The 22831-nt window shown below is 42.4% G+C and overlaps 1 protein-coding gene and 1 non-coding gene across 3 annotated transcripts in view; one reads left to right on the forward strand and one right to left on the reverse strand.

The window, feature by feature from the left end:
- The window catches only part of LOC119934946 (BTG3 associated nuclear protein), a 238101-nt gene that overhangs the window by 117786 nt on the left and 97484 nt on the right, over window positions 1-22831 (forward strand). For both annotated transcript variants that reach the window (XM_038754526.1, XM_038754527.1), the window contains exon 8: window positions 2360-2527. In XM_038754526.1, coding sequence (XP_038610454.1) covers window positions 2360-2527 — 168 coding nt within the window. The remainder of the gene's footprint in view (window positions 1-2359; window positions 2528-22831) is intronic.
- LOC119935347 lies at window positions 4468-4605 on the reverse strand. Its single transcript, XR_005453232.1, has one exon. It is a non-coding gene; the product is annotated as a small nucleolar RNA SNORA7 (small nucleolar RNA).

Here is a 22831-nt window from a genome sequence, read left to right on the forward strand (position 1 = left end):
GCATCCATTGAAATTTCAGAGCAACTGTTTCAAAACAAATAAAGGAAACTCTTATTCCCACCGCACCTGCTAAACATATGGAATTTATTACCCCAGAAACTTGGGAAAGTTGAAAATACCAGTATTTCAAAAGGGATTTGGAAACATTCAGGGGTGAACGCGGGCTTGGCTGGGGTCCGGCTGGGCTGTGAGAGAAGACCCCACTTGGCTGTCCCCAGCATGTGGCTCGATGATGTCTTGTGGTGTGTGTGTGTTTGTGTCGTGTAGTCTTGCGGTGTCATCGCACTGCATTGAAAAGCAGGGAGTACTCTTTGGTGCCACTCACTCGGATCCTGGATAGTGCCTGGCCTCCCACTGGGCCCTGGGAAGATGTGGGAATGTCAGGTGCCAGACCGGCGGTGATGGGAAGCAGATGTGGTGCGCGGCAAGTGCCAGGGGAAATTGGGCTGACCCAAAGCCCCTCAGGAGGCCTGAGCCTGGGTTCTGGCTGCCTTGGCTGCAGGGGGTGAGTGCGGGAATCAATCCACTCCTCGATTCATCTAACTCCTTCACGCTCACACTCACTACCAGCCCCAGTTACCCACCCACTCTCTGCCCCCCCACTAGACCCTTCAACTCACATTCTTAGCCCTCCCAAGCCAACTTTCTCCCCCCGTAGCGCTTATGGGCTAATGGCATTGTTGTCTTGTGCTCTCGAGTGGCGTCCGACCCTTAGCGACACGATGGACGCGTCCCTCCCAGAACGCCCCATCTCCATCTGCAATTGTTCTGGTAGTGTATCCATAGGGTTTTCTTGGTAAAAAAAAAAACCATAAGTGGTTTACCACTGCCTCCTTCCGCTCAGTCAACTTGAGTCTCCGCCCTCGACTCTCTCCCGTGCCGCCGCTGCTCAGCGCAGGTGAGTTTTGACTTGTAGCAGATTGTTGCCTTCTACGCGCTAGCCACGACCCAAGCTAGGAATGGAACGGATTTGCCTCTGCTTGACTCTCCTTCCTGTAGTCAATAAGGGTAGAGTACTGGAAACTCTCCAGGTGCGACCCTGAGAGGGGTCTGGGCTAATAGGGGAACCAATTATTGGCCACTCCGTAGCAGCAAAGGGACCAAGATCCCCTTGAGACTGCTGATGGAGAAGATGTTGGTCCTCCTCAGAGTCTGCACACCTGGACCCAGGGCTCCCCACGACCTGCTGGGCCTAATCTGCTCATCCTTCCTCCCCACAGATCTCAGAGCAACTGAATTAAAACTAAAAACCTTGTGGTACACATTGTTATTTCAGGGGACATTAGAGGGATGAAGGGGAGTGAGCATCACTGTTTGCCATGCATTATAACATCTGAATTCTGCACACGCATGATGGCCATCCTCAATGGACCAAGCGGCAACCACCTTACCTATGTCAGGAGGTGCACGTTATTCTTGCAGTGTGCCGCCAGCCTGAGGCAATCACTTACTGAAGCCAGGCTTGATTGAGTTTTGGTTAATAGATTGCTAGAATGAAAATTGGGACTATTGACCAGTATTTCTCTAATCACTAGAACAGATAATCAAAGAGGACAAGCTGTTCCCTCAAGCATCTGTTGCCACTGGCAGAAACCGAATAATGGACGGGTTTAGGAAAGCTGTTCCTGTGTTTTTATGCTCTTTTAATCAAATCTTTTCTTTTGAGGGGGTGAGCAGAAAGTTGGAAGGAGGTACCAAATAGGTCTGATTTTTGACTTTCTCTTGGATGCATTTCTCTTATAGCTGGGGAAGGCTAATGATCCACGGACATCACTATTGTCTGAGAGTGGACTGCTTTCTTAACAAGAAGGCATTGTTTCAGAACCTCTCAGAGGAGTGATAATAAGACCCTTATTCCAGAAAGCATTGCTAGGAATCGGTGCTGTCGTGAATTACTGCTCTCACATCTTCCTTGTTTTCTTTTTTTCCTGGAGAAGGTGGTTTTTAAAAGATTGTGGATAAATAGTCCCAAGATTATTTGGAAATCTTAGCCTGCATAAGTAGTAACTCTTCAGAAGTCCAGTGTGTTCTTTGTTCCTCTCCCAGGCTAAAACCACATTTTTCCTCCCTCCTGCTTCCTAGAGTAAATATAAAAGAGCTACATTTAACTCTTTGGGGCTCTCCAAGGGAAGATGGCCCTAATTTGTGTGAGATACTTCTATGCTAGATTTTACGAGTTTGGCAGATACATTTTCTGTGAAAGTTTAGCAGAACAAAAGCAAATATTTCCTTCCCCTTTTCAGATGGAGAATGTGGGGTTGAGGTATTAGGGATGTACCCTGGAATGTTCCAGGTTGTTCCCATCCTGCTTTCTTCTTAGCAAACATTTATCTCCTGATGTTTTTTCCCCCCCTCCAAGGTCATCTTTTCTACAAATTTGGAATCACAGAGTCCGACTGGTATAGAATCAAGCAGAGTATTGACTCCAAGTGCCGAACAGCATGGCGGCGGAAACAACGAGGTCAGAGTCTTGCAGTGAAAAGCTTTTCAAGGCGAACACCTGCATCAACCTTTTATAGTGGCTCAGGTACAGATTTTGAAATACAGATTTTCTCATTAAAAATATATTTCACAGTATTTTGTATTGTCGTATTATGTTCTCATTACTCTCTCGAGATGGCTTTGCATCGTGGGGTGGTGCCAGATCTGATTTAGGGGTAAACTTGGAATAATTCCTGTTAGTTACTGCTCTGCAAGTAATCTCCCCCTTTTAGACTGTGAGCCCACTGTTGGGTAGGGACTGTCTCTATATGTTGCCAATTTGTACTTCCCAAGCGCTTAGTACAGTGCTCTGCGCAGAGTAAGCACTCAATAAATACGATTGATGATGATGATGCAAGTAGCATTTAGCTATAGTTAGCTAGTGTCCTCCGATCAGTATAGAAATGGGCCAGAAGCAGCATGGCGCAGTGGAAAGAGCACGGGCTTTGGAGTCAGAGGTCATGGGTTCAAATCCTGGCTCTGCCAACTGTCAGCTGTGTGACTTTGGGCGAGTCACTTAACTTCTCTGTGCCTCAGTTACCTCATCTGTAAAAAGGGGATTAAGACTGTGAGCCCCGTGGGACAGCCTGATCACCTTGTAACCTCCCCAGTTCTTAGAACAGTGCTTTGCACATAGTAAGTGCTTAATAAATGCCATCATTACTATTATTATTGTTAATCACTTAAAGGCTTAATCAATCAATCGTGTTTATTGAGCACTTACTGTGTGCAGAGCACTGTACTAAGCGCTTGGGAAGTACAAGTTGGCAACATATAGAGACAGTCCCATGTAGATTTCACTATATTGTAGAGCCTTTAAAAGGGTCATTCCTGCCACAATTTCTCAGTCGCACAATGGAGTTGGGAGAGTGGTAGGAAATCCCAAGGATTAGCCTAAGAACGTAAGACATGTAAGCCATTCCTTTTCAGTATTAGCCGCTACTAGTCCAGTAGAAAGAGGACTGGCCATGTTCTAGTCCTGGTTTTGCCTGCTGGGCCCACGGCGTCCACACTGGGCTGGGATCATTTCACCCCTAAAAGCTCACAGTTTGAAATGTGCTTCACCCACGCCCCCCTATTCATTTCTTTACATTGTCTTATACCGTTGAGTCATCTTCGACCCATAGCGACGCCATGGTCGCATCCTTCCAAAACGCCCCAACTCCATCGGCAGCCGTTCTGGTGGTGTATCCATAGGGTTTTCTTGGTAAAAATCCGGAAGTGGTTTACCATGCCTCCTTCCATGCAGTCAACTTGAGTCTTCACCCTTGATTCTCTCCCGTGCTGCCGCTCCCCAGCACAGGTGAGTTTTGACTTGTAGCAATCAATCGTATTTATTGAGCGCTTACTGTGTGCAGAGCACTGTACTAAGCGCTTGGGAAGTCCAAGTTGGCAACATATAGAGACGGTCCCTACCCAACAGTGGGCTCACAGTCTAGAAGGGGGAGACAGAGAACAAAACCAAACATATTAACAAAATAAAATAAATAGAATAGATATGTACAAGTAAAATAAATAAATAGAGTGATAAATATGTACAAACATATATACATATATACAGGTGCTGTGGGGAAGGGAAGGAGGTAAGGCCGGGGCGATGGAGAGGGGGAGGAGGGGGAGAGGAAGGAGAGGGCTCAGTCTGGGAAGGCCTCCTGGAGGAGGTGAGCTCTCAGTAAGGCCTTGAAGGGAGGAAGAGAGCTAGCTTGGCGGATGGGTGGAGGGAGGGCATTCCAGGCCAGGGGGATGACGTGGGCCGGGGGTCGACGGCGGGACAGGTGAGAACGAGGCCTAACGGTGAGGAGATTAGCGGCAGAGGAGCGGAGGGTACGGGCTGGGCTGGAGAAGGAGAGAAGGGAGGTGAGGTAGGAGGGGGCGAGGGGATGGATGAACAGCCTTGAAGCCAAGGGTGAGGAGTTTCTGCCTGATGTGCAGATTGATTGGTAGCCACTGGAGATTTTTGAGGAATCTTTTGAGGTACCAGATTTTTGAGGTAGCAGATGGCCTTCCACTCGCTAGCCACTGCCCAAGCTAAGAATGGAATGGATATGCCTCTGCCTGACTCTCCCTCCCGTAGTCGAGCCTGGTAGAGGACTGGGAACTCTCCAGGTGTGACCCTGAGAGGGTTCTTTGCATTAAACTCTCTGTAATGAGAAGCAGAGTGGCACAGTGGATGGAGCGCGGGGCTGGCAGTCAGAAGGACCTGGGTTCTAATCCTGCTCCAACACTTGTCTGCTGTGTGACCTTGGGCAGGTCGCTTCACTTCTCTGTGCCTCAGTTACCTCATCTGTAAAATGGGGATTAAGACTGTGAGCTCCCTGTGGGATATGGACTGAATCCAACCTGATTATTTTGTATCCACCCCAGTGCTTAGAACCATGCCTCGCACATAGTATATTGTGAACAAATACCTTTATAAATTGTTTTAGGGAATCTGTTAAGGAATAAGAGCATTTTACAAAATGTCCCCAGAAATTTTCTTTGGAGTATAGTCAAACATTAAAAATGTGGTGAGTATAGTGCTTTTAATTTTCTAAGGAATCTCTTCTCATTCTAGATAATAATAATGGTGTTGGCATTTGTTAAGCACTTCCTGTTTGCCAAGCACTGTTCTAAGCGCTGGGATGGATACAGGATAATTAGGTTGTCTCACGTGGGGCTCACAGTCTTAGTCCCCATTTTACAGATGAGGTAACTGAGGCACAGAGAAGTTAAGTGACTTGCCCAAGGTCACGGCGGACAAGTGGTGGAGTTGGAATTAGAACTCATGTCCTCTGATGCTCAAGCCCGCGTTCTTTCCACTGAGATAGGAACCTCTCGCTAAAATAAAGGGAATAGGCAAGATATAGATTTGGATTATTGGTTGTGGGGGCACCTTTCTTACCACATAGACAGCACTGTAATTAGAGACAGCAGGGTTGACCCCCGGCCGATGTCCTTCCCCTGGCCTGGAATGCCCTTCCTCCCTTCAAAGCCCTACTGAGAGCTCACCTCCTCCAGGAGGCCTTCCCTTTCCCCCCTTTTTCCTCTCCTCCTCCCCATCCTCCCCTGCCCTACCTCCTTCCCCTCCCCACAGCACTTGTATATGTATTTGTACAGATTTATTACTCTATTGTACTTGTACATATTTACTATTCTATTTATTTTGTTAATGATGTGCATATAGCTTTAATTCTATTTGTTCTGATGATTTTGACACCTGTCTACATGTTTTGTTCTGCCGTCTGTCTCCCCCTTCTAGACTGTGAGCCCACTATTGGGTAGGGACTGTCTCTATATGTTGCCGACTTGTCCTTCCCAAGCGCTTAGTACAGTGCTCTGCACACAGTAAGCGCTCAATAAATGCGATTGATTGATTGATTGATTGCTCAGGGCCACCTCTCCTTGCTTAAAATCTCGGCCGGCTTATCATCTAGAGCCAAGAGCCTCGGCATTCCACATTGGCCTCTAATGGTGATACTTTAATTAAAGATACGAGTCACAAGTTGGCAGCTGATTCTTTGTAGAATTTCATCCTCAGTAGTAGAAGGAGTGTTGTTGGGATGTTCTGCAAATTCTTTTATGATTCTTTTCAAGCCTGTTATAAAGGTGGAGCTATCTGCAGTGTGTGTGATTCCATATACAGCCATCAGCGATGGATGGAATTCATGGCTGTTTGCCGTTTCTATAGCTTTGTATCTTTTCTGCCTTCGTATCTTGTTACACACTCATTTTAGCCTGTTCTGTATTGCAGATAGGTTTCAGTAAACATTTTCTTCTAGAAAATCTACTACTTCTACATCTTCTGCATTTCCTGGACTGTAAGCCCGTTGTTGGATAGGGATGATTAATTAATTATAGTATTTAAGCGCTTACTATGTGCCACGCACTGTTCTAAGCACTGGGGTAGATACAAGGTAATCAGCTTGTCCCACGTGGGGCTCACAGTCTTAATCCCCATTTTACAGATGAGGTAACTGAGGCACAGAGAGGTTAAGTGACTTGCCCAAGGTCATACAGCAGACAAGTGGTGGTATTTGTTGCTGAATTGTACTTCCCAAGCACTTAGTACAGTGCTCCACACAGTAAGCGCTCAATAAATACGATTGAATGAATGAATAAGCATTTCTTTTTATCAACATTGTGAAGATTGGCAAGATGTTAATACTGCCTTTCTTGGCGTCTTGCATGTAGCTTTTTGATTTCAGAATCAATCATATTTATTGAACGCTTACTGTGTGCACAGCACTATACTAAGAGCTTGAATACCCATCATTCTAGTCCTGGTGTTGCCTATTGGCAGCATCTGCCAACTTGTACTTCCCAAGTGCTTAGTACAGTGCTCTGCACACAGTAAGCGCTCAATAAATACGATTGATGATGATGATGATAGTAAATCCTTCATGGTAGCGACACCTAATCAGTGATCGTATTAGCGAAGGCAGATGGGGTTTCTAACTTTGTTGGACTGCTCTGACATAGTTGGGAAGTTTCTTGCGTGTGTTTTCATTCCCCAAGAATTTGACTTTTAGCTACCGTGGATGCAGCTGTGAAATGCATTTGCTTTATCAAAACCTTTAGCGAGCAATATCACATTGACATTTAACAGGTGAATTTTAATAAGTGTGCTTAATTTCATAAAATATTTTATGTCCCCAGAGAAACCTAGAGCCTAAAAATCCTAATAAGAAAATCTGTGTTGGCACATAGGTTTAAGTTCAAAGAAGAATAAAATGAATAATATTGACCTTGGAAATGTTCCCAGAGGGTTTTTAGCCTCATATCAAAGGCAGAGTTATGGCACATTGGTATATTAAAAACAAGGTTGTGGACTTCAGCCAGTAGAATAGGAAGCATGTTTGTTTACCTGCATCAAACACTGGATTGCATGTTAACACTTAACCTCTATATTTTAGGATGGCAATGCCAAAATATGCTTCTACTGGAAAAATTTAACTTGTAAACTGCATATTAAATTGAAAAAAATCTAAAAATTGCAAACCATCTTAATTATAACCATAAAAGTTCTTTTGTTGTTAGCATTTTTCTGTAAAGATTCATTGTGAGCATCTAATATTATTATGGAAAGTTCTGGAGTATTTTTTTATTTCATGCACTCAACCTCCCTCTTCTCAAACAAAGCAGGACTTGATTCCCAATTCTGCTGGAAAAAAGTTTTTTGAGTAAGGGTTGAGAAAGCGATGAGCTGATAAAAAAAATACGTGATTTAAAGATTTAGAACAGTAGAGCGTAGCATAAAACATGCTACTACTTGGTCAGCCTTGGACCATCCAGCCTAGGATTTTGCAGCCATCACCGGCACTAGGTATTTGGATATTTTTCACCACTGTTTTTCTGAATGAGCTTTGTTATAATGATCATTTATGGTTGATAGTTAACTTTCCTCTTTTGAGTTGGGCTCTGCAATGCTGTATATGACTAAACTGCTCTGTGATAATAAATTGGGTGATAAGGGAGGCTGGTTATCTCTCTTAGGTGATTGATTGGCAGGGGCACTGCAGTGTGAGACACCAAGGCCCTCTGCTGAGGCTTCAAGCGCTTAGTACAGTGCTTTGCAAACAGAAAGCGGTCAATAAAGACAAAGGAATGGGTGAAATGCTAGCTACCGTGTTGTTTCTGCCACCACTTTCGATCCGTTCCCTCTATTTCCAGGCTTCTGCTGCCTCTGTGGAGTGTCATACAGCCAACCTAGACCATCCTTCTTCTTTTCTTGCCTTGCTTCTGCTTGGGTGACAGGGTCACCGTCCCAGAAGAGCAGCATGGAACTTGGGAATGGCAGCCCAAATTTGAAGGCAGCAGTGACAGTTGTCATCGTAGTCGGTTTGTGCTTGAGCCTTTCCACCAGAGGCAGTGGCCAAAATAGGCTGCCAATTCTTAATTAGGTGCATTTTCCCAGAAAGTTGTCCAGTCGTACCACTGTTGGGCCTTAGTCTCCAAATGGTCTGAATTTGTTGATGCCACTTCATAACTGCTTAGCTCAAAATGAAGAGAATTTCAATTGGGTGTTAGTGCCGAGGAGGAAAGGAGAATGGGGATGAGTATGGGGTGCAAAATGGGGAAGAAAAATGCTGGCAACACGAGAGAGGGGCTAGAAGGGGAGGAATTAATTTATTTGCAGTGTTTGGGCTTAACACTGGGGCAGGGCTTGCGGATACTGGTAGTGGCTCCAATAGTGCAGGATGTATCCAATCAATCAATCTAGGTTGAATGTATTTAAGCCATAACTTGGTCTACACCTCCAGGCTGCTTAGAACCCTTAATTGGTTCCGTGAAAATAAAGCAATAAGCCATAGAAAGCTAAATGAAATTTAGTTTCCTATAGGAAATAATATAAAGTGTATATGCATTCCCCAAATCCAAAAAAATGACCAAAATAATATGAATATATTTTATCAATCAATCATATTTATTGAATGTTTACTGTATGCATAGCACCGTACAATGCACTTGGGAGAATACAACACAACATTATAATAGACACATTCCCTGCCCACAATGAGCTTACAGCCTAGAGGGGAAGCAGACATTAATATGAATAAATAAATAATGGATATGTACATAAGTGCTGTGGATCGGTAGGGGTGAATAAAGGGAGCGAGTCAGTGTGACGTAGAAAGGAGTGGGAGAAAAGGAAATGAGGGCTTAGAGTCAGGGAAGGCATCTTGAAGAAAATACGCCTTCAATAAGGTTTTCTAGGTGGGGAGAGTAACTATCTGTCGCTTATGAAGGGAACCAGGGGGGCTTCCAGGCCAGAGGCAGAGGTTGGCAGCATGATAGACTGGTATTGTTAATTCATTCATTCAATCATATTTACTGAGCACTTACTGTGTGTAGAGCACTGTACTAAATGCTTGGGAGGGTACACTACAACAATAAGCAGACATTTTCCCTGCCCACTATGAGCCTACAGTCTAGAGGAGGGGAGACAAGCATTGATATAAATAAATTACAGACCTATACATAAGTGCTGTGGGACTGGGATAGGGGATGAACAAAGAGAGCAAATCAGGGCGACATGGAGGGGAATGGGAGAAGAAGAAAGTGGGGGTTTAGTCAGGGAAGGCCTCAATAAGGCTTTGAGGTGGGGGAGAGTAATTGTGTCTTGGATTTGGGGTGGCAGGGGGGTGTTCCAGGCCAGAGGCAGGACGTGGATGAGGGGTTGGTGGCGAGAATCACAAAATCGAGACACAGTAAGAAGTGTAGCATTAGAGGGGCAAAGTGGGCAGGCTGGTTGTAGGAGAATAGTGAGGTGAGGTAGGAGGGGGCAAGGTGATTGAGTGTTTTAAAGCCAATGGTAAGGAGTTTCTGTTTGATGTGGAGGTGAATGGGCAACCACTGGAGGTTCTTGAGGAGTGGGGAAACATGAACTGAATGTTTTCGTAGAAAGATGATCCGGGTAGCAGAGTGAAGTGTGGACTGGAGTGGGGAGAGACAGGAGGTAGGGTGGTCAGTAAGAAGGCTGATGCTGTAATCAAGGCAGGATAGGTTAAATGCTTGGATTAACGTGATAGCAGTTGACAGTGATTGAAGATCAATATAATCACATGCCCAAATAGCAAAATTAATCACAGACCAATAAGAAAATAATTTGAATTAGTTTACTCCAGTGTAGTTTTGTAAATGCAGCATTTTGAAAGTGCTCCTTTCACTTCCTATTCAGCCTAAAGGCACTTTGTGCTGACAGAATCATTAGTTGGGTTAACTAGATCTGCCGTATTGAAATAAGCTATAATCATTTTGTTCAAGTCAGAAAACTGAATCGTACTTTCCAAGCGCTTAGTACAGTGCTCGGAACACAGTAAGCGCTCAATAAATACGGTTGAATGAATGAATGAAAACTTGAGAGGGAGGGGGAAAGGGAGTACTTCAGAGAAGCAGCGTGGCTCAATGGAAAGAGCCTGGACTTTGGAGTCAGAGGTCATGGGTTCAAACCCCGGCTCTGCCAATTGTCAGCTGTGTGACTTTGGGCAAGTCACTTCACCTCTCTGTGCCTCAGTTACCTCATCTGTAAAATGGGGATTAAGACTGTGAGCCCCCTGAGGGACAACCTGATCACCTTGTAACTTCCCCAGCGCTTAGAACAGTGCTTTGCACATAGTGAGCGCTTAATAAATGCCATAAAAAAGGTATAGTTTGCAGTGAGTTAAATGTTAGGTAGTACTGTCTTTTCAATATAGTGGCACTGTTGTGAAAGAGTGCTCAAAGAAGAACTTCATAACCATGATTGCTCTTCGTGGTACTCGTTTTATCTAAGACCAGGCTGGATAGTCATATTTCCTTTTGGAGACACATTCAGTTCTCTTGTAACACGGGGTTTTTGTCCGTGATCAATTTTATGTCAAGAAAAATTTGTGTTTGAGTACAAGCCCGGGAGTGGCTCTGCTTGCCTGGACACAACAATGCATCCCATTTTGTCCATTGTTGGAAAAATATCCCTTAACAGCATTCTATCCAAAACATGTATTAAACATGTTACAGAAGAACCGAGTATAACCTTATATTCAGAGTTCTACATGTGCTTGTTAATGTCTAGCAGCAAAGATACAGCATTATCTCCATTTACAAGGGTGAATATTGAACTGGGGAAATCATAATTTAACAGTAGTTTTAATGCCAAGTAGGTAGTTGGTAATCTCAAACAGTATTTTTCCATGGTACCCTAGGGTACTTTTGTCTTCCAGACCACAAAATTGTGCCCCATGTTAGATATAGAAAGCAGAAAAAACTTTAGTTAAGAGTAATGGCCCTTTTACTTTCTATGAGCAATTTTGGTATGGAAAATGAACCATTTTTTTTAAGTATGTGTTTCCTTTCATTTAATTCTGAAATGTAACTAGTGCCATTCTAGAAGAGTTGGAAAAACTCCAGTTTGTATCATGAAACATCCATTTAAATTAAATTCATAATGCAGTTAATAAATAACAGTATTTCCAGCTCTCCCCAGTATCTGCTTTTTGTCTCGAATTGTTGGAAGTTTCTTCAGTCTAATGGTGAAATTAAATTTTTATAATTTCAGATGTTCTAATTTAGTCAATAACCAAGTTTTTTTTAGGTGATTTGCTATTCAACAGCCCATTGGTTGAAATGCCTTCAAAAATAATTTTGTGTAGTCAATGTCTGGAAGGTAAGTGGTGACTTTTATGTTTTTGTTGTTTCCTTCCATGCGTCATTTTCACTTCTGATGCTTAGGTTGCTTTTGTGTTCATGAGAGCACGTTTTACCAAGTTGAAGCTTTGTTACATATACAATCCTATTGCCAGAAATGTTGTTCAATCTATTTCATTGTCTTAGTTTGTCTTCTGAAAGACATATTTTAGACTGTGAGCCCACTGTTGGGTAGGGACTGTCTCTATGTGTTGCCAATTTGTACTTCCCAAGCGCTTAGTACAGTGCTCTGCACATAGTAAGCGCTCAATAAATATGATTGATGATGATGATGATGATATTCATTTTCTTAATCCATTCTGTACTATTTTTGTTTTGTGACTGTTGGACTTTGAACGGCACAGAGCCTGAAATTTTGCTCCTCTAGCCACAGTATTTGTTGCTAGTTATACATTTTTGTGTTTATCTTTTGTCCTTTCATTTTAATGGATTTTTTTCTTGCTTTTATTATTTTACCTTTCCTAATGCATCTTTTACTAGCTCTCCATCCCTTTCCCTCACACATCACTGTTTCTCTCCCCTAACTTCTACAGATTGTGAGCCTCTTAGGGCCCAGGGATCATTCCTAAACTGCTTTGTTTCTCAGTCCTTATAGAACAGCGCTTTGCACACTGTAGGAACTTAATAAATATTATTATTACTAGGTAGCAGAATTTAACAGGGTATCGCGATACTGGGCTGTGTGTAAGGATTCCTTAGTGCAAGCTGTCACTTGACCTCAGTCGAGCGTATGCAGTGCTCTGCGCACAGTAAGCGCTCAATAAATACGATTGAATAGATCAATCAATCAATCAATCGTATTTATTGAGCGCTTACTGTGTGCAGAGCACTGTACTAAGCGCTAGGGAAGTACAAGTCAGCAACATATAGAGACAGTCCCTACCCAACAGTGGGCTCACAGGCTAAAAAGTGGGCTCACAGTCCAAAATAAATAAATGAATAAAATGAAAAGAAATAAATGAATTTCTAAGGACAGTTATCAGCATATTACACCAAGCAGCGTGGCTTAGTGGAAAGAGCACGGGCTTGGGAGTCAGAGGTTGTGAGTTCTAATTCCGGTCCCCACCACTTGTCAGCTGTGTGACTTTGGGCAAGTCACTCAACTTCTCTGTGCTTCGGTTACCTCACCTGTAAAATGGAGATTGAGACCGTGAGCCGCATGTGGGACAACCTGACTACCTTGCATCTACCCCAGTGCTTAGAACAATGCGTGGCACATTAGTAAGTGCTTAACAAATACCGTCATTATTATATCAAGTTAGAAAAGTCTTCTAGAGCCTCTGTGTCAGAAAAAGTAGGTAAAAGGTTGTTACATACTTAATGTGGCATACATTTCGTAGCATAAATCTTTAAAAGTTTGTCCTCATAAATTGTGTATACTTTTATAATCCTTTTAATATGTTGGAAAATCCACTTTTTTTGGAGAAAGAATGTTCTGCAACCTATTTGGCCTCTGGATTATTTTCGTTCTGAGCCTTACTTCATTGAGTATTTTTCTTCCAATTGCTTTTATAGTTGTTCGGTACGCAGTTTTAACAATTGTCTCAGATCATTGAAGGTTTAGATGTTGCTACTATGTCACATAAGGAGCACCTCTCACTCTGAAGTGATGCAGTCACAAGTTAGCATGAGCAAAACTGGAGAACTAAGGCCAGAACTAACTTCTGTCTGAAGTATTATTTGAAACAAAACCCACGCATTCCTGCATACAATCCAGAACAAATGTGTTATTTAAAAATAAAATTAACACTTCCAACTTTCAGAAATAAATCTCCTGAGTCCAACAGATTAAACCACACACACAATAGCAAGCCAGTGCTATTGGTTTGGGAAGTGGGAGGACGAGATTATAACCTCCATTTTTCTCAAGGTGTCATTGGCTCTATCTTTCCACTATAGCTAACAGATGAGTGGGATTAATCAATCATTTTCACTTTTAATTATAAATCCCTTCTATCGAGCTTTCCATTCAAGGCTTTAAATTTACATAGGTTTGAAAGATGAAGACTTAGCAGGGATTGAAGTGGACGAAGTCATGAAATAATAATAATAATAATGATGGCATTTATTAAGTGCCTACTATGTGCAAAGCACTGTTCTAAGTGCTGGAGAGGTTAAAAGATGATCAGGTTGTCTCACTGGGGGCTCACACTCTTAATCCCCATTTTACAGATGAGGTAATTGAGGCACAGAGAAGTTAAGCGACTTGCCCAAAGTCACATACCTGACGATTGGCGGAACCGGGATTTGAACCCATGACCTCTGGCTCCAAAACCCGTGCTCTTTCCACTGAGCCACGCTGCTTCTCTATGAAGGCTGTGTATAGAATGAACACAGAATTGTTCATATAATCCCTCATCATCAGATTGAGAGCAGATTTTAAACTTGGCGGTGGTAGGTCCAATAGAAATAAAAAGCAGAACTTGTTCAACTAGTGGGTGATAAGCATTATGTATATATGTATATATGTTTGTACATATTTATTACTCTATTTTACTTGTACATATCTATTCTATTTATTTTATTTTATTTTGTTAGTATGTTTGGTTTTGTTTTCTGTCTCCCCCTTTTAGACTGTGAGTCCACTGTTGGGTAGGGACCGTCTCTATATGTTGCCAACTTGTACTTCCCAAGCGCTTAGTACAGTGCTCTGCACATAGTAAGCGCTCAATAAATACGATTGATGATGATGATGATATGTTGCCAACTTGTACTTCCCAAGCGCTTAGTACAGTGCTCTGCACACAGTAAGCGCTCAATAAATATGATTGATTGATTATGGACTTTGTTAGCTCTGGAACATGTTCAGAAAATAATAGGTTCAAGAAAACTGGGTGAATTGAAGTGCGAGAGATCCAAAATGGACTACTTGGGGAAGCAGAGAGGAATACTGAAGACTCTTTGTGGGTTAAAGAGGGATATGAGGCATATGTCCTTGTGGGTTGAAGCTAGGGCTATTAAGTAGCCTCTCCGTCCCCCCATCTTACCACCTTCCCTTCCCCACACCACCTGTATATATGTTTGTACATATTTATTACTCTATTTATTTATTTATTTATTTATTTATTTTACTTGTACATATCTATTCTATTTATTTTATTTTGTTAGTATGTTTGGTTTTGTTCTCTGTCTCCCCCTTTTAGACTGTGAGCCCACTGTTGGGTAGGGACTGTCTCTATATGTTGCCAACTTGTACTTCCCAAGCGCTTAGTCCAGTGCTCTGCACACAGTAAGTGCTCAATAAATACGATTGATTGATTGATTATGGACTTTGTTAGCTCTGGAACATGTTCAGAAAATAATAGCTTCAAGAAAACTGGTTGAATTGAAGTGCGAGAGATCCAAAATGGACTACTTGGGGAATCAGAGAGGGATACTGAAGACTCTTTGTGGGTTAAAGAGGGATATGAGGCATATGTCCTTGTGGGTTGAAGCTAGGGCTATTAAGTAGCCTCTCCATCCCCCCATCTTACCTCCTTCCCTTCCCCACACCACCTGTATATATGTATATATGTTTGTACATATTTATTACTCTATTTATTTATTTATTTATTTTACTTGTACATATCTATTCTATTTATTTTATTTTGTTAGTATGTTTGGTTTTGTTCTCCGTCTCCCCCTTTTAGACTGTGAGTCCACTGTTGGGTAGGGACTGTCTCTATGTGTTGCCAACTTGTACTTCCCAAGCGCTTAGTACAGTGCTCTGCACACAGTAAGCACTCAATAAATATGATTGATTGATTGATTGATTGATTGAAGTAGTGCATCCAAAAACAATGAGGGTTGGCGAAAGCCATTTGCCTGCTGGGCAACCTTAGGCAAGTCACTTCACTCCACAGTGCCTCAGTTTCCTCATCTGGATATGGGCATTAAATTCTCTCTTCTACTTAGACTGTGAGTACTCCATGTGAGACCAGATCTGGGTCCCACATGATTATCTTGTATCTACTCTAGTGCTTAGTACAGCGCTTGGCACATAGTAAGCCCTTAACAAATACCATTATTAGTATTATTATTACTGGGCAAGTCATCATGCTGTTTTCCCAGAGGTCCTTTATTGCCTCAGTTGTAGACAAGATAGTGGATTTGATAAATCAGTTGTATTTATTGAGCACTTACTATGTGCAGAGCACTGTACTTATGAATAATAAGGGGACCATTGTTCTTACCCACTGCGCACATCTTGAAAGATAATTTCATTTCAATTATGTGATGTAAGGCAAAGAAATGTAAAAACAAATCAAGTAGGAGCTGGCTAATTAGCATGTTTTTATTGTTCTTGATTGATGTTTTGCGGGCTTCCGAATGTACTGTATTATGGTGTGAGTAGCCTTGTATTGGTAGGACAGGGGAGGAAGAGGAATATTGGAACCCAACTAATTTGTGGTAAGAAAGTAACGAAGCAGCATGGCTCAATGGAAAGAGCCCGGGCTTTGGAGTCAGAGGTCATGGGTTCAAATCCTGGCTTTGCCAATTGTCAACTGTGTGACTTTGGGCAAGTCACTTAACTTCTCTGGGCCTCAGTTGCCTCATCTGTAAAATGGGGATTAAGACTGTGAGCCCCCCGTGGGACAACCTGATCACCTTGTAACCTCCCCAGCGCTTAGAACAGTGCTTTGCACATAGTAAGCGCTAAATAAATGCCATCATCATTATTATTATTAAGATGAGCTGTGAGTCTTAACAGTTCTTCTGTATTAGTGAAATACTACATTATTTTCATGGAAGAATTGTTCAAATGAAAAGCTTATTCACCCGCCCTCAGCCCCTCTGTGCTTATGTATATATCCGTAATTCACATTAATGTCTGTTTCCCCCCTCTAGACTGTAAAAAAAAAATCACTGTGGGCAGGGAATGTGTTGTATTGTGTTATGTTGTACTCAAGTGCTTAGTACAGGGCTCTGCACACAATAAGCACTCAATAAATGTGATTGATAGTGACTTTTGATATCTAATCCTGATTGGCCCTTAAGATATTATGTACTCTTTAATCATCATCATCATCATCATCAATTGTATTTATTGAGCGCTTACTATGTGCAGAGCACTGTACTAAGCGCTTGGGAAGTACAAATTGGCAATATATAGAGACAGTCCCCACCCAACAGTGGGCTCACAGTCTAAAAGGGGGAGACGGAGAACAAAACCAAACATACTAACAAAATAAAATAAATAGAATAGATATGTACAAATAAATAAATAAATAAATAGAGTAATAAATATGTACAAACATATACATATATACAGGTGCTGTGGGGAAGGGAAGGAGGTAAGATGGGGGGGGATGGAGAGGGGGACGAGGGGGAGAGGAAGGAAGGGGCTCAGTCTGGGAAGGCCTCCTGGAGGAGGTGAGCTCTCAGCAGGGCCTTGAAGGGAGGAAGAGAGCTAGCTTGGCGGATGGGCAGAGGAAAGATTTTCGATTGATTAAAGATCGAGGAGATCTTTAATCAATCAATCAGTGGCATTTGAGTGCTTACTACGTAAAGAACACTTTCCTAAGCACTTGGGAGAGTACAACAGGATCGGCAGACACGTAGTCACCGTAATTTTTTCCTTCATTTGTTGAGTAATACTGATTTATTTCAGTAAATAGATGTAAATATTAAATGCACAAGGATTTTTAACCTCTCTCTTTCTTTGTATTTGTGGCTTAGTGTTATAATGCAGATTGTAGTGCACACCCTAATATCCAAGGCTGAATACATGCCCATAACTACTTATCCCAGTACCACGTGCATTGTATCCTGACACGCATGCATTTCCAGGAGAACATTGCCTAATGCTGCTGTAACAATCTAGCCAAAGCAGATAAAGAAGCACGGGTTGTGGCTGAACTGAGTGTATCTTGTTATCTTCCACTTACTGACCTTTGACTCTGTCACACGGCTCGTTTGGGGCCTCCAACAGTTTTTCATTATCTCCTGAATAAGTGCAAATGTCTGAGGTTGGAATTTAAATTTCCCTGCCAGCTGAACTTTTTAAAGATTTCCCTTCAACTTCCAAACTAGTCAGCTACATCATTTAAACATTTGCAGATTGTTTGCTCTCCCTCCAATATCTGAACCTTTGCTTAGGATGTCTTTCATTTTGAGTCCCCTTCCTTTTAATTTTCCAACCTTTTCCTTCACCTCTTAAAACTCCCCCACAAAATCTGAAAAAGACCCAACCATTCAATAAAAATCTCACTGCAAGGAAAGGCAGCAAATACTTAGACAAATCTGTAGTGTCACGTTTAGTGGAAAGCGAGGGTATGAGAACCAGTCAATCAATTATATTTATTGAGCATTCACTGGGCGCAAAACACTAAACTAAGCTCTTGGGAAATTGCAATACAACAGAGTTGGTAGACACATTCCCTGCCCACAGGGAGTTTAACTCATTCATTCGTTAAATCGTATTTATTGAGTGCTTACTTTGTTCAGAGCACTGTACTAAGTGCTTGGGAAGTACAGTTCAGCCACAAATAGAGACAATAATAATGATAATAATGATGGCATTTAAGCACTTACTATGTGTGAAGCACTGTTCTAAGCGCTGGGGAGGATAAAAGGTGATCAGGTTATCCAACATGCAGCTGACAGTCTTAATCCCCATTTTACAGATGAGGTAACTGAGGCCCAGAGAAGTTAAGTGGCTTGTCCAAGGTAACACAGCTGACAAGTGGCGGAGCTGGGATTCGAACCCATGACCTCTGACTCCAAAGCCCGTGCTCTTTCCACCGAGCCATGCTGCTTCTCTGCCTGCCTGATTCTGCCTGATTCTACCTGATTCTCTGACAATCCCAGCCCTCAACAGGCTCACAGTCTATAAGGGGGGGAGACAGACCTCAAAACAAGTAAACAGGCATCAGTAGCATCATTATAAATAAATAGAATTATAGCTATATACACATCATTAATGAAAATAGAAGTATAAGTATAGCTATGTACATATACACACAAGTATCTGTGGGGCGGGGAGGGGGGAGAGAAAAGGGAGCAAGTTTAACATAGTCTAAGTTCATTGTGGGCAGGAAATGTGTCTCTTTACTGTCACACTGTACTCTCCCCAGCACTTAGTACAGGGCTCTGCAAACATAAGTGCTCAATAAATATGATTGAATGAGTGAATTTCCCCGCCAGCTCAACTTTTTAAAGGTTTCTCTTCTACTCCCCTCCTCAAAAATCTCCAGTGGCTGCCTGTCAACCTTCGAATCAAGCAAAAATTCCTCACCCTGGGCTTCAAGGCTGTCCATCACCTCGCCCCCTCCTACCTCACCTCCCTTCTCTCCTTCTACAGCCCAGCCTGCGCCCTCCACTACTCTGCCGCTAACCTCCTCACTGTACCCCGTTATCACTTCGCCGTCGACCCCCAGCCCACTTCCTCCCCCTGGTCTGGAATGCCCTCCCGCCACACATTCGCCAAGCTAGCTCTCTTCCTCCCTTCAAAGCCCTACTGAGAGCTCACCTCCTCCAGGAGGCCTTCCCACACTGAGCCCCCTTTTTCCTCTCCTCCTCCCCATCCTCCCCCCACCTCCTTCCCCTCCCCACAGCACCTGTGTATATATTTGTACAGATTTATTACTCTATTTTACTTGTACATATTTACTATTCTATATTTTGTTAATGATGTGCATATAGCTTTAATTCTATTTGTTCTGACGATTTTGACACCTGTCTACGTGCGTTGTTTTGTTGTCCGTCTCGCCCTTCTAGAGCGTGAGCCCGTTGTTGGGTAGGGACCGTCTCTATATGTTGCCGAGTCGTACTTCCCAAGCGCTTAGCACAGTGCTCTGTACACAGTAAGCGCTCAATAAATACCATTGAATGAATGAGTGAATGAACTTCCAAACTAGTCTGCTACATCATTTAAGCATTTGCTCTCCCTCCAGTATGGTGAGGCTCACAGTCTCCAGGGGGAGTGAGAAGAGGTATTTAATCCCCATTTTACAGATGAGGAATATCACCCATGAGGCACTCAGTAGAAGTTGAAAACTCACCCTATTGTTTTGGGGGTCTTTTCAAATAACATTCTAAAAGTCTGATCCATCTATTAGGGCATATATGGACTTGATGATGATGGTATTTGTTGATGATGGTAAAGATTTCTTAGGACTTTTGACAAAAACATTTAATTTGATGAATCATTTGAATCAGTGGTATTGAGTAATGAATAAATAGTATTGATTCAGTCCTCTCTCGACTGTAAGCTCGTTGTGGGCAGGGAATGTGTCTGTTTATTGTTATATTGTACTCTCCCATGCGCTTATTACAATACTGTTCACACAGTGCTCAATAAATATGATTGAATGAATGACTGTTGAGCGCTTACTGTATGCAGAGCACTGTACTAAGCGTTTGGGAGAGTACAGTGCAATGGAGTTGGCAGAGTAGTTCCCTGCCGACAAAGAGCTTACATTCTGCACCTGGAAATCTTAGAAACCAGTGTATTCCAGATGGTGATAACACCCCATGGTATCTCTAGAGGCAATGGGAAGCAGTGTGGCTTAGTGGAAAGAGCCCAAGCTTGGGAGTCAGAGGCCATTGGTCCTAATAATAATAATAATGGCATTTATTAAGTGCTTACTATGTGCAAAGCCGTGTTCTAAGCACTGGGGAGGTTACAAGGTGATCAGGTTGTCCCATGGGGGGTTCACAGTCTTAATCCCCATTTTCCAGATGAGGTAACTGAGGCAGAGAGAAGTTAAATGACTTCCCTAAAGTCACACAGCTGACAAGTGGTGGAGCCGGGATTTGAACCCGTGACCTCTGACTCCCAAGCTCGTGCTCTTTCCACTGAGCCATGCTGCTTCTCAGTCCCCGCTCTATCACTTGTCAGCTGTGTGACTTTGAGCAAGTCACTTAACTTCCCTGGGCCTCAATTGCCTCATCTGTAAAATGGGGATTATGACTGTGAGCCCCACGTGGGACAACCTGATCACCATGTAACCTCCATAGTGCTTAGAACAGTGTTTGGCACATAGTAAGCTCTTAACAAATACCATCATCATCATCATCATCAATAACCTCCAATGACCAAAATTTAGTAAAAATAAGATTAACCAGAGCAGCTATTTCAATAATCTTTTAGATTTAGGCAGAGCCCTCTCAATTACATATTCTTCACAATACTGTAACTTTCAAATTTGAGCATAAAGTTACCGCAGGGAAACACTTTCACATAAAAAATGCTGTAAATCAGTTGTTTCCAAGCTTTTTTGTTCAGTAATCTATTTGATATCTGATTAAAGCTTAAGGAACCTTTTCCATTTTATAATTTTATACCCCGCTGCCAACATTTCAATTTCTCTTATGTTATTGTAGAGCATTTATTCAGCAGCCCCAAAGTACTTCTTCACTTTGAAGTACACTCCCTGCTCCTCTCCTCTAATAATACTTGCTCAGTAGCCTTGCTCCTATCCTGTCCGTCAGCATGCCTTGTCCTGTGACAGTTTTTTTGAACCCAAACACCTCCTTGAAAAAAAATCAGAGCTCCTCCCTCCACTAGGAGAAACTAAATCCCACTTGGGAGAAACACTGATGTAAAACACCTCTTGGCTTTAACAGGTATAGGAATTTTTATGTTCAGCCCTTTCTTTACATCTGTCAGTGAGTACTTTGGGAAACAACATTTTCCTTGTCCAAAGTAGCAATGACAACCAACCTCTTAGAGCCCCGCATCTATTTTCTTCCCAGAAGTTAATTATTGCTTTGGGAGACTTTAACTGGTTCTCCACATGGCCCTGTTGTACACTCCTCAAACAAAAGAATGTCACTTTGAGCTTGCTTGTCCCCTAACTGGTGACCTAATTTACCAGATGTACACTATACCTTCGCACCCTTCCCTTTTCTTTTCTCTTTCATGCATACTTTCTCATGGCCAGTACTTAAAAATATACCTAAGAACACGATCCCAGGAAGGAGAAGCAAAGGATATGGTTACTTAGCTCTTAACTAATCTCAAATTTTGTGTTGAAGTCAATTTACTTCAACACAATTTACACTGACTTCAAAGTCAGTGTAGTCACTTACATTGTCTTCAAGTCACTTACATTGACTTCAAAGTCAATTTACACTGGCAAAAAGCCTTATTTATGGCCTTCACTATTTCTAACATGATTGGCAGATATGAAAAATGGTTATTTGTAGGAAACTGCTCCAGATCACTTATCCAAGACCTGTGGATGGGTAATTGGGATATTTGTGGTCAATTTTCAGCCCTCCACTGTTCAGGACTGTAACACAATTGATCAGTGGTTGTGACATCAGCATTTAAGATGTAGTATTACACATCTTCTAGACTGTGAGCCTGTTGTTGGGTACGGGCTATCTCTATATGTTGCTGATTTGTACTTCCCAAGCACTTAGTACAGTGCTCTGCACACAATAAGTGCTCAATGAATATGATTGAATGAATGAATGTACAAATGAGAGAAAGCAGTGTCGCACTGGAAGCCTAATCAGTTTTTTTTTATGGTGTTTGTTAAGCGCTTACTGTGTGCCAGGCATCAGGCCGGACGCGGTGCCCGACCTTCAGAGAGCTCACAGTCTTAATCCCCATTTTACAGATGAGGTAACTGAGGCACAGAGAAGTGAAGTGACTTGCCCATGGTCACAGCACACAAGTGGTAGAGCCGGGATTAGAGCCCAAGTCCTTTCGGCTCCCCGGCCCGTTCTCTATCCAGAAGCCGTTCTCTAAGAAGCCGTGCTGCTTCTCTCCAGTTCGTGATATTTTGATGAGTGTCCAGTAAAGGACACAGAGTGGAATGCTACCGACATGCGGGGAATGTTGAAACAAATTGGAAAGACCTGGGATGGTATGGAGACTCACAGGGATTGGACATTTTTTAGGGGGTCCCAAGTTTTTGCACTGGGAAACCTGATAGATGACTTCATTAGCCTGAAGTGACTGGTAAAATTGTATTCATTCATTCATCATCAATCATCATCATCATCAATCGTATTTATTGAGCGCTTACTATGTGCAGAGCACTGTACTAAGCGCTTGGGAAGTACAAATTGGCAACATATAGAGACAGCCCCTACCCAACAGGGGGCTCACAGTCTAAAAGGGGGAGACAGAGAACAAAACCAAACATATTAACAAAATAAAATAGAATATGTACAAGTAAAATAAATAAATAAATGGAGTAATAAATATGTACAAACATATATACATATATACAGGTGCTGTGGGGAAGGGAAG

The sequence above is a fragment of the Tachyglossus aculeatus genome, chromosome 11 (genome assembly GCF_015852505.1).
Source record: "Tachyglossus aculeatus isolate mTacAcu1 chromosome 11, mTacAcu1.pri, whole genome shotgun sequence".
Taxonomy (NCBI): Eukaryota; Metazoa; Chordata; class Mammalia; order Monotremata; family Tachyglossidae; genus Tachyglossus; species Tachyglossus aculeatus.